This window comes from Callorhinchus milii, unplaced genomic scaffold (genome assembly GCF_018977255.1).
Source record: "Callorhinchus milii isolate IMCB2004 unplaced genomic scaffold, IMCB_Cmil_1.0 Scaffold2, whole genome shotgun sequence".
NCBI lineage: Eukaryota > Metazoa > Chordata > Chondrichthyes > Chimaeriformes > Callorhinchidae > Callorhinchus > Callorhinchus milii.
The window spans coordinates 121,893,369-121,905,766 of NW_024704743.1; the positions used below are offsets into that span (position 1 = coordinate 121,893,369).

The 12,398-nt window shown below is 45.1% G+C and overlaps 1 protein-coding gene across 5 annotated transcripts in view; it reads left to right on the plus strand.

The window, feature by feature from the left end:
* recql4 (RecQ helicase-like 4) overlaps positions 1–10,692 on the plus strand; it is a 28,519-nt gene extending 17,827 nt beyond the window's left edge. For 3 of the 5 annotated variants that reach the window (XM_042332342.1, XM_042332343.1, XM_007895031.2), the window contains 9 exons: positions 581–858; positions 2,099–2,236; positions 3,579–3,756; positions 4,595–4,724; positions 5,398–5,573; positions 7,761–7,947; positions 8,410–8,578; positions 9,517–9,625; positions 10,497–10,692. In XM_042332342.1, the coding sequence (XP_042188276.1) occupies positions 581–858; positions 2,099–2,236; positions 3,579–3,756; positions 4,595–4,724; positions 5,398–5,573; positions 7,761–7,947; positions 8,410–8,578; positions 9,517–9,625; positions 10,497–10,618 (1,487 nt within the window). In that variant the 3' untranslated portion in view covers positions 10,619–10,692. Of the gene's footprint in view, positions 1–580; positions 859–2,098; positions 2,237–3,578; positions 3,757–4,594; positions 4,725–5,397; positions 5,574–7,760; positions 7,948–8,409; positions 8,579–9,516; positions 9,626–10,496 lie in introns of those variants that run through there. The other 2 variants (XM_007895032.2, XM_042332344.1) reach the window with 2 other exon arrangements.
* Positions 10,693–12,398: the final 1,706 nt, after the last annotated feature.

Consider the following 12,398-nt stretch of genomic DNA (forward strand, 5'->3'; position numbering starts at 1 on the left):
AGACAGACCTGTCCTCTCTGTCCGCTCAGCGGGCTCTGGTCTGCTCCATGTCCCCTGACCATTGGCGGTCAGGCCTTCAGACTTTCTGCCCCTTTGGAATTCCATTCCGCAGTCCTCTGCCTCCTTCAAGGTCCATCTGCACACCATCCTCTTCAACCATGCCTTCATTCACCCTCCTACCCCTAACCTCCATGCCCTTCACCCCTCCTGAACCCAACCCCCAGTTCGAATGTTCATCCTTGACTGGAGCCGATTTAGATTTTACGTGGTCCAATTATCTGCGCTGTTTGCTTATCTGCAAGTTCAGAGAATTGGCTCCTTACCCTATCAAGTCAAGTTTTTCTTAAGTTTTTAGAAGTTCTAAAATAAACCTCAATGTTCACCAAATTGAAGGGCAATTTTTCCCTTCAAATTACAGTATCTCTGTTTTTGACACAAAAAATAGACTGCAAAATACCCATATTTTTAATTTGTGCATAAAATAAATGACTAATAGTCCTTTAACCATGTGTTGCGGTGTTTTTCCTGACATTTGGAGGAACGCCTAAACAATATTACTTGTTTATTAATTTTAAAACAGCTAAAAAGAAGATTCGTCAGCCGTTGAAGTGGATGGCAGATTCCTACCACGCAGGAATGTCAGCTGCTGAGCGAAGGAGAGTCCAAAACCACTTCATGAGCGGTCAGCTTCGTATTGTTGTGGCGACGGTGGCGTTCGGCATGGGACTGGATAAGTCTGATGTCCGAGGGATCATCCACTACAACATGCCGAAAGGTTTTGAGAACTATGTGCAAGAGATTGGTAGGGCGGGAAGGGATGGAAAGCCAGCTCATTGCCACCTCTTCTTAAACCGAGAGGTGAGGGGGTTGGAAGATATTCTTGTTAGTCGATTGGTGGATCGCTTTTCCGGGGATAGTAATCCCTCCAAAGTAAATTTTTTTAAAAAAATAATAATTTGGTCAATGTCAATCCACAACTATTTGTGGGACGCTGCTGTGTGCAAATGGTTGCCACGTTTCACCCACAAAATGCACAGTCAATTCACTTTACAATATATTCTGTGAAGTGCTTTAGACTTCTCAATGACGTGATAAGGCGCTATATCAAATACAAGGATTATTATTTTATTATATGTACTTTTTTNCTGTACTCTAGCCTCACAAGACCTTTGCATATACTGTAATGCACTTCCAAGGGTTAGGCTGATATGAGTGCAATGCAGGTTGTAGGGTTAGGTATACATTCTATTATGTTCTCACAACTCAAATGTAGAAATCACTGTTTTATTCTCAACTCTCAAAATCCAACAATATGACCCAAACCCCTTCAGTTAGTTTTCCTGCATCCTGCTTTATACATCCTGATCCCCTTTTACTGGCTCCCAGTTAATTGGTCATTTCTTCTTAAAGGGTATCCAAAACATTCTGGAGTTCTGCATAACTACCTGTGAGGGCCACAGACCTGCCTTTCAGCAAGTAAAGAATCCACGGTGGAACAAAAATACTGGAGCTAGATGGGATAATGGTCAGCTCTCTTTCCCCATTCCATATATTTTTAACTTCTATTGGGAAGAAACATTTTGCATTTTTCATAAATCTTCCATTGGGTTATATGATCCATTTTGCAGTGCATGCATTTTTTCTTTAAATCGATAAAGGTCATTTCTGGTGAATAAGATTCCCAATTTTATGCAACCGTTGTAGAAGTGAGTACCCACAGGTCAGAAATCCCATGAACTAGATACTTAATGAAAAGCAGCTGGCTAGAACCTACAAAGGGTTTGAACAGTTTCTCTGCCACCCTGCACCAAAGCCCTTTAGCATGTGAAATCTTAGCCGCAGTGGGACAGAATACAGGGTGAATCAAAAGTCCTTACTCCTAGGTCTATATGAGATGTTCAAAGTTCATGTCATGTAGATCTTTACACACATAAGCTCGGTGAATAAAAACGTTCACGAACGCAATGAATGCAAAAAAATCTCCTGCAGCTGTCTCTACCAATGTTGTTTTAAAGAACATCATTAATTAAAAACACTATGAGTAAGGATTTCTGATTCACCTTGTATGTTAATTGACTGTGTATCTGTTTCTGGTCAGGGTGGAGACATGAATGAGCTGCGACGACATATATATGCTGACACAGTCGATTATTTCACTGTCAAGAAACTGGTGCAAAATGCATTCCCTCCCTGCAAATGCCGTGAAATTCATCAGAAACAGCAGGACCTTATCAGTGTAAGTGACAGAAGAACAACTCTTGCATTAATGTAAACACAGATATGTTTTTCTGCTAAGTAAAACTCACAAGCAAGGGTCATAGATTCAAAATACAAGCAATGTGATTAGGAAATGCAGGACATTTTTGGTTAAAGAATAATTGGCATGTAGAACAAGATCTATAGGTACTCCTTATAATATGTGTTGAGGTCTTTTATGATCTTATAAGGAGCTATAGGAGTACAAGTTGTTTGTTTTCTGTCTTCCTAACACTAACAGTTTCTTGGATTCCTTTGAAGCTGCCTTCCTTTGCCAGGTATGATGGAGATAATGGTGACCTCCTCCCTCCCCCCGGCTTGGCATCAGGCTCCACTGTTAAGTGCTCCAAAACGCTGGCCTTCAATTTTTTTTAAAAAATGTGGTCACTCAATCCGTGACTGTTTGTGAGACATTGCTGTGTGTGCAATTGGCTGCCATGTTTCGCCCACAAAATATACAGTCAATCCACTTTACAATATATTCTGTGAAGTGCTTCGAGACGTCTCAACGACGTGATAAGGCGCTATATCAAATGCAATTTTTTTTCTCACCTCCAGTACACTTTGCTAACTCTACTCACCAGTCTACCCAACTCAACAAGCTGCAGACTATTCAAAATTCTGATGCTTGTTTCCTCTTCCGCACCAGATTCTGTAAGCCAATCCCCCTGTGCTCGCCCGGCTACTTGGGCTCCCCATCCCCCAAAGGATCGAGTTCAAGATGACTTTTAAAGCCCTCCACAGTCTTGCCCCGCCCTAACTTTCTGATCTTCATAAACCTTACCAATACCCCCTTTCTCTTGGCTCTGCAGGTACTGGCCTGCTTCATGTCCCCTACCCATACCACTCGGTCTTGCTTTTAGCCTTTTTACCAATACTCTGATTCCGTGCCGGAATTGCTTCACCTTGGCAGTTCCTTCAAGGTCCATTTCAAGACTTCTGTGCTTTTGGTCATCTTCCCACTCCCTACCCTTGGACCCTACCCTTCTTGTCTCCAACCCCCGGTTGGGTACAAACTCTTGATTGTCTGACGCCTTGGGACGTCCACAATATAAATGCAATTTGTTGTTGTTGTTACAACGGGGAGCTTTTGATTACCCATATCACATTTAATTCATATTTGTCACTGTATCCATTATGGTTTGCTATTTAACAGTTAAGATTTTCCTCAGCTCAAAACAATTGCAGTTTTCAACTAATGAATACTGCAGGGACATTCCATTGGATGCTGGATACCTCCCTTAGTGGATTGCTTTTATCTTTCTCTTCCCTCCATGTGATCCAGTGAAGTTAACAGCGTGTTGTATTCCTTCCATTGGCAGAGCGGGCATGTGGGAGATGATGAGATGATGCACATTCCTGACCCATCAGAGGAGCAGTTGCCTGAGAAGCCTGAGCCCGTTGAGGAATTCAATGCACTTTCTCCAAGAGTTTGCCAAACCCACGCCAGGGCCATGCCAATCCAGAGCACCATAGAAACACTAGACATCCGAGAGGAGGGTAACTAGTCGTAATGGGGGCAAGGGCAGAAAAACTCTCAGAGACCATGAGAAAGATTGGAGAGGTGCATCTTTTTGGGAAAAGGGAGGGAAAACGACTAGGATGATTTTTTATAAATGTTTCTGCTATACATTAATGGGAAATAAAAGTTGCTATGTAATCAGAGCTGAACTGGGAAGAGGTACCCATTGGCACTTGTGTGCAGTTGAAAACCTTATAGCAATGAGTGCTTTCAGCTCATACATTAGTACAGTATGTTGTGTAGAGAGTAGGCTCTTGCCTCTGAGTCGGAAGGTTGTGGGTTCAGATCCCGTGTCAGGACTTGAACTCACATAATCTGGGATAACACAACATATGCAGTGCTGGGGGGGTGTTGCGTTGTCAGAGGTGTGTCCTTCAGATGAGATGTTTAACCAAGGTCCCATCTGCCTATTCAGGTGGATATTAAAGATCCCATGGCACTATTTGAAAAGAGAAAGGAGATTCTCCCAGTGTCCTGATCAACAATCCCCAAATAATATTGGTCACTCCATGGTTGTTTGTGGGATGCTGCTGTGCCCATCTGGCTGCCGCGTTTTGCCCATAAATTAGTCAATCCATTTTATAGTATATCCTGTGAAGCACTTTGAGACGTCTCAACGACTTGTTAAGGCGCTATATCAAATGCAAGGATTATTGTTATGTATCATTATAACAGTGTGCAAAGAAAAGAACACCTTATGAACCTTGTTTAAATGCTCCCACTGTAATCCAATTTTTATGACGTTCTCCCAACCCCCATGTATTGATAGGTTGCATTATTTGCTGAGGTGCTTAATTTTTTGGCCTTTAATTGCAGGGATCGAGACCTTGCTGTGTTACTTGGAGCTCCACACCCAACATTGGGTGGAGTTGATGCATCCAACCCTGTCAACGTGCCGCCTGGTGTGTTACAGCGGACCCCCTCAGCTAAGACTCATAGCAAGGAGGTAGGTTTTGCTCCTGTAATATTTGGGCTGGAATTAGGCATTAAGGAATTTGGATGAGTAAGAAGATCGACCAGAATACTGGCCGAACTACCTTGCAAATAATACGATGAAATCAAGACGTGGAGCCCTGTAGTGTTAGAGCACACCTACCAAGCAAGTGGACCTGGGTTTGATTCCCGGGTAGGGAGAAACCCCTCTGTTTATCTAGCAGTAAGCAGGAATCTGGTTGTTATTCGATTGACTGATCGCTTTTCCGGGGTAATAATCCTTTAAAAAGTAATAATATTACTCAATCCGTGACTGCCCACAAAATATACAGTCAATTCAATTTACAGTATATTCTGTGAAGAGCTTTGAGAAGTCTGAATGATGTGATAAGGCGCTATATCAAATGCAAGTATTATTATTATATAACACTAACCAGAACTATAAAAACAGGCAGCCAGGTCCTTTGTTTAACATTTCCTAAGGGTATTGCCCAAAGGCAGCATCTCCACAAATGTTACCCTCCTATGGTGCTGTACTGAGCTGTCGTGGGAACAAAGAGTTCAGGTGCTAGTGTGGGGCTCAGACCTATAGTCTTCTGACCTAAATGTGAGAGCTGCTAATATCGATGTGTTTCAGGTCCCAACCCCTTTAAAGACGTTCAATGTCCATCTTTCTTTATTTGAAGGTGTCCCCCTGTGGCAGTGGCCATGGCCAAAGAGCGTTTGTCTGGAGTGGATCACACCCATTGCAGTTCACTGGAGTTTGACGTGGTGTCACTGGCGGACTCCATGGGATGGGAACTGATCCCGGTCAGACGGGAACTCAGGCAGCTCCAGTGGAACACAACGCAATTCAAACCAGGTGAGCTTTCCAGGGAGATTAATCTGAGTTCCCATAGAAATCCTATACAGGGAGGGAATCTGCTGGAAAATGCAAAGAAAGGGGTTTTGATGTGTTGTACTTCAATTTATTGATTGGGTAATAATAATAGTAATCCTTGCAATTGATCTAGCGCCTTATCATGTCGTTGACATGTCTCAAAGCGTATCATCGATTATATTGTAAAGTGGATTGACCTTATTTTGTGTGCGAAACACCCCAAAACGGTCAGGAGAGAACTGAATAACTGCTATGCTATTGAGATTCTAAACAATGGGTAGATGTACAAACCTTTGGAGTCTATGAACTGAGAATGAAGATATTGATTAGTTGTTTCATTTCTGTATTTTAACAAATGTAATTTTAATGTTTAAGTTGTTCTTACAATAATCCTTACATTTGATACAGCACCATGTTGCGTCATCAAAACATCTGAAAGAGCATTACAAGATTTACTGTAAAATATAGTGACTGTATTTGTAAGCAAATGCAGTAGGTAGCCAACTTGTACACAGCAGTGTCCCACAAACAGCCATGAAGTCAACGCCCAAACTATATTTGGGAGATTATTGGCCAGGACAGCAGGAGAAACTTCCTTCTCTTTTCGAATAGCGCCATGGGATCTTTAACATCCACCTGAACAGGCAGATGGGATCTCAGTTTAATATCTCTTCTAACAATACAACACACCCCAGCATGGCATTGAAGTGTCAACATAGACTACAAGGATTCAATGGAAGTGTCTTCTATCGGCGGCATTCGATACGGTCGACCACGCTATCCTCCTCCACCGCTTGTCCTCCCACCTCAACCTTCAAGGCCCTGTCCTTGCGTGGTTTAGGTCGTACCTCTCCCACCGTCTTCATTTTGTTTCCACAAACGGCTTTTCCTCCCCCCCCCCCCCCGCACTATCTCGTGTGGTGTCCCTCAGGGCTCTGTCCTCGGTCCCCTCCTCTTCACCCTCTATATGCTCCCCCTGTGGTGACATCATCCGCAGACATGGGGTTAACTTCCACATGTATGCGGATGACACCCAACTCTACCTTTCCTCCTCTACCCTCAACTCCACGACCCCCGATGTCCTGACAGCTGTCTGTCCGACATCGAGTCCTGGACGAGAGACAACTTTCTTCAGCTCAACGTGCGCAAAACTGAGGCCCTCCTGATTGGCTCACGTCAGCGCCTCCGCACCTCAGGCGCTGACAGCATCAGCATCCAAGGCTGCACTCTCCACCTCTCAAAGCCATCAGGAACCTCGGGTTCTGTTCGGCCCTGAGCTGTCCTTTCTCCCTCATATCCGCACCACAACTGGCACCGCCTTCCATCACCTCCGGAATATCGCCAGACTACGGCACTACCTCACCCCTCACGCCGCTGAAACTCTGGTCCACGCCTTTATCACCTCAAGGCTGGACTATGGGAACTCTCTCCTCGCCGGCCTTCCCGGCCCTCCCTCCACACTGCAGGTCATTCAGAACTCTGCAGCTCGTGTACAGTCCCACACCAGACACTGCGACCACATCACTCCCACCCTCGCTCGCCTCCACTGGCTCCCCATCCCCCAGAGGATCGATTTCAAGATCCTCATCCTCACCTACAAGGCCATTCACGGCCTTGCTCCCTCCTACCTCTCCGACCTACTATCCCCCTACCTACCTGCCCATACCCTCCGTTCCTCTGGCTCCGGTCTGCTCCACATCCCCCGCCCCAACCGCCCTACCATCGGTGGCCGAGCCTTCAGCCTCTCAGCCCCGAGGCTCTGGAACTCTATCCCCCAGTGCCTTCGCCGCTTCCTCCCTTTCCTCCTTCAAGGCCGGTCTCGAGACCTTTCTCTTTGACCGTGCCTCCAGCTCCCCTCTCAAGTCTCTACCCTCTCCTCGCCCCCTCCCTTCCCTCCCCCTTGACCATTTCCCCCCTCCTCGCCCCCTCCCTTCCTTCCCCTCACCCTCACCATTTCCCCCCTCCTCCCTCCCTTCCCTCCCCTCACCCTGTCTATTTACCCCCCTGCTCAGGTCCTGAATCAACTGTCCAGCGCCTTGGGATGTCCTACCGACGTGAAAGGCGCTCTATAAATGGAATCTTGTTGTTGTTGTTGAAGAATAAATTTATCAGACTCTGCCCCTTGAACAGGGAGAGAAAGTTTCATTTAATGTTGCTTTCCTCTGGCAGGTTTTCAGGGCACAGGGAAGAGTGGAGTCCTGGTGGAGTTCGATAACCTATCCTTTCACTTCCGATCTTACGGAGACCTTAGCTTCCAGGAACTGGATTCAGTGTGTGAATATCTGCACCAGCACATCCTGGCACGTGAGAAGACAGCACTACGCCGCCTCCAGGCTTGCTTTAAAGCATTTCAGAGGTGGGCACTGTCTGCACTATGAGATTAGTTATATTGGTGGCGTACAGTATGTCGAACATGCAATTTGATTTGGATACTCTAGGATAGATTTTTGCATGTGTCAGACACCCACCGCCCAAAACAAAATACTGGTGACATTGGCTGCAATGCGGGCTTTGTTATATGAGTCGTGTGGTCTAATAGAGATTGGTTAGTTACAGGGTGGCACTGTGTCAGTGTAGAGTGGGTTAGTTACAAGGTCAGTGCAGACCTGTTGGCTGAGCTTTTTTGCACTGAATTAATGATCAGTAATCCCATTGCTGGAATCCCGAGGATCCCAACAACAACAACAAAATTACATTTGTAAAGCGCCTTTCGTGTCGGGAGGACATCCCAAGGCGCTGGACAGATAGAGTTTCGGACCTGAGCTGGGGGATGTGAAAGTGCAGGCTCGGAGAGGCCTAATAACTGTCTCCTCCCCAGTGTGGCTTTTAGGAATTGCAGCTCATGCATGGATCACATTAACGTGGAGCGGAGCACACGTTTGAAGCAGCAGCTAAAGGAATATTTTGACCAGTGGGGTGACTCGGACAACAGCAAAAAAGACCTGGAGCAGGAAGGGGTGGAGGAGGAGGAGCTTGACAAACTAAAGGTTTGTGAAACCCTTCTTTGTATTGAGCTATTTGTGCATATTTCCATTAAAACTCAATTAGAAAGTTCAATTTGACATTGTGGTAAATGGAGCCCGTGTCCCAGACATTAAGTTTGTTTGTGTGTGTGTTCAGCTTCCCTATTGGTAAGTAGTCTGAAGACCCTCTCTGTCCACGCCTTTGGTCTACCCTCCTACTCTTACCCTCCCTGCCCCTCCCGATCCCAACCCTCTGCTGGGGTTCAAATCCCTGACTGTCCAGTGCCTTGGAATGTCCTCCCGATGTGAAAGGCGCTATACAAATGTAATGATGTTGCTGGGTGCAGAAAGGAAAGGGAGTGGGAATCGGGGAGGTTCAGATAATAATAATAATCCTTACATTTGATAATAGCGCCTTATCACGTTATCGCAACGTCCAAAAGTGCTTCACAGAATATACTGTAAAGTGAATTGTTCTTGTGGTTCAGTGGCCTGATGGAGGTCTCTCTCAGTCCTGGATTGGGCTCTGGAAGAGCTGAGGAAGATGATTCCCTCCATTTTGACAAACATCTGTGACTCAACGCAGCACCGGTTGGTCCCTGGCAACACAGCAGAGGCTGGAAACTCAGCAACACCTGTCCCCCATCAACAACAAATTACATTTGTAAAGAGCCTTTTACATCGGGAGGACATCCCAAGACGCTCGATAGTCAGGAACTTGGGCCCAAGCTGGGGGTTGGATTAGGAGGGAGGAGAGAGGTTGGAGGATAACTGAAGGTGTGCTGGAAACAACAGAACAGAAGTTGGAGACTGTCCCTAGCATCTGATCAATCTCACAGCAGAGATGCTGAATGTTAGGGAGGATTTAAAAAGTTGCAGCTAAAGGTTTGTGAAACCCTTCTGTGAGTAAGTGTGGAAAGTACCAGACATCACCCTTTTTACTCTGGACTTCTGTCTTTCAGTTGAAGGAATGGGAGAACACGATCCGAGCAGACATCCGACAGTTCCTGTCCATTCGTCATGATGAGAGATTCTCGGGCAGAGCTATCGCAAGAATATTTCATGGGATTGGTGAGACTCTGGCTTTACTCTTAAGACTTTAAAGAGACCATTTTTTTAATTCCCACAATTTGCAAAAGAGCAAAATATTAGAAATATGTGGTTCTTCCGGAGTGGGGTGTTTGTCAGAGGGGCAGCTTCATGTCATTGTGGAGTCCCGTAGCGTATTGGTGAGAGTACTCGTAAGCGAGAGAACCCAAGTTCGATTCCCAGGCTGGACGAAACCTTAGGCAAGTTTCCTTACTCCACACGCCCGTTTGCCTAATAGTAAGTAGGAACCCGGTTGTTAGGCGATTGGCAGATTGTTTTCTGGGGGATAATCCCTCCAGAATAATAATAATAATTTGGTCACTCAATCCACGACTGTTTGTGGGACACTGCTGTGCGCAAATGGCCGCCGCGTTTTGCCCACAAGATTTACAGTCAGTTCACTTCACAGTATATTCCGTGAAGAATATAGGTTTTTGGCAGAGATCGCAGGTTCTGGCGAAAATACCTCAACTTTGACTTCTCTTTGACCGAGCCTTCAGCTCCCCTCTCGACTCTCTTCCCCCTCCTCGCTCCCTCCCTTCCCTCCCCTCACCCTGACCATTTCCCCCCTCCTCGCTCCCTCCCTTCCCTCTGACCATTTCCCCCCTGCTCGGGTCCTGACCCAACTGTGCAGCGCCTTGGGACGTCCTCCTGACGTGAAAGGCGCTTTTTAAATGGAATCTTGTTGTTGTTGTTGAAGAGCTTTGAGACCCCTCGCAGACGTGATAAGCTGCTATATCGAGTGCAAGGATTTTTATTATTGTTATGTCTCACATAGTGCCTTTCTAATGTTGGGTCTCAAACCGATTCACATCATGTCACTCACTAAAACAACATTTTTTTTTATTTGCAGAAAGCCCATGTTACCCAGCTCAGGTTTTTGGCAGAGATCGCAGGTTCTGGCGAAAATACCTCAACTTTGACTTCAATGAAATAATACGACTAGCAACAGAGGAGATTATCAGAGTGAAGTAAATCATAGACTTGAGTTGTGTTTACCACAGCAGGTTTATCAGGAGCATTTGTCCATTGCCTGATAATTCCTTCACTTCCAGAGTTACATTACAGTACATACAGGAGTCCTGTGGCGTATTGGTTGGGTTTGATTCCCAGGCAGTGCAAAATGTTAGGCATTTTTGTTACTCCACACGCCTCTGTTTACCTAGCAGTGAGTAGTAACCCAGCTGTTAGTCAATTGGCGGATTGCTTTACCGTAATAATCCTTTCAAAAAAAAGTAATAATTTGATCACTGATTCTAGAACTTTGTGGGACACTGCTGTGCATAATTGGCTGCCGTGTTTCACCCACAAAATATAGAGTCAATTGCACTTTACAGTATATTCTGTGAAGTGTTTTGAAATGTTGCAACGTGATAAGGTGCTATATCAAATGTAAGGATTATTATTACTCTGGTGTGTTAAATTCCTCATTGGTCTGCGATCCAGAAACAATAGGTTTGAATCCGTTGCTGCTGCCTAGTAAACTGGTGATGTAACTGAATGGAATTGAAAGACTCCTCTTGTAAATCAATGGCTGCTGAAATATCTTATTGTCATTCAGTGGAATTGTAGCCTGCAGGACGGGCTGGCTGAGGCTCTGCTCATCAGCAAACACGTGTTTATTCAGTTCAAACTCCTTTTTTCTAGGTTGGAAGGAGGAAATTTGAGGGTAATTTTTCCCCATAGAGTCTAAGAGCAAAATTAGTGACATTGCTTAGAACTGTTCAGTGATCATGCCGTGCAACTGAACTGTTAATCCAGTCACCCCTTCACAATGCTGATTATTGAGAATCAAGTGATTTGTTGCCGTCTTTTGCCTTTGTCACCAATTATTATTATTATAATCCCACCCCAGGCCCAGCAGAAAGAATCTTGATTACAGCAGCAGCACTCACCGAGGCAGAGTGCAGGAGTCGCATCTCTTGTGTGGGACTGTATCTAAGATGGAGTCCACCTTGTGGAGACCTGTAGCTCAGTGGTTAGAGCCTCGCAAGCGAGAGACCTGGGTTCGATTCCCAGCAGGGAGAAACCTTGGGCAAGTTTCCTTACTCCACATGCCTGATAATAATCCCTCAAGAAAAAAAGCAATAATAAATTGGTCACTTCAGTCCACGACTGTTTGTGGGACACTGATGTGTGCAATTGGCTGCTGCGTTTCGCCCACAAATATACAGTCAATTCACTTTACAGCATATTCTGTGAAGCGCTTTGAGACGTCGAGAAGTCGTGAAAAGTGCTATATCAAATGCAAGGAATATTATAAGGTCTGGACTGATGCATTTCATCTTTTATGACATTTTTTATTAACTAGTGAATGATGGTCAATGTAAGATTTAACTCTGTACAGTACTTCTTTTAGTGAATTAAATTTTCTATAAAATGTTTTCTGGCTTTCTCTGCATGGAATTTTGGTTTTGGATCCTCTGAGGAAACATGGTGATGGGTTTCCATGTGTGTCAGACCCCCAGCTGACCAAAAACTATCGGAAGGGAAATTAAGTGGTTACACACTGACTTCCTGTAAATTCAGGAACTGGCTTTGGTTTTTAAAAAAAGAGGTCCCAATCTGTCACTGCTCTGCCCTGCGAGCGGCCTCAGAACCACACGGATTCACAGCACAGATCAAGACCATTTCAACTATGTTTGTGGCTGAGTGCTCCAAGACACCAACCCACATTAAAGGTGCTATATAACTGCAAGTTGCTTGTTTTGTTGCTGGCTCTTTGAAAGAGGAGTCCATTCTGTCCCATGTACCT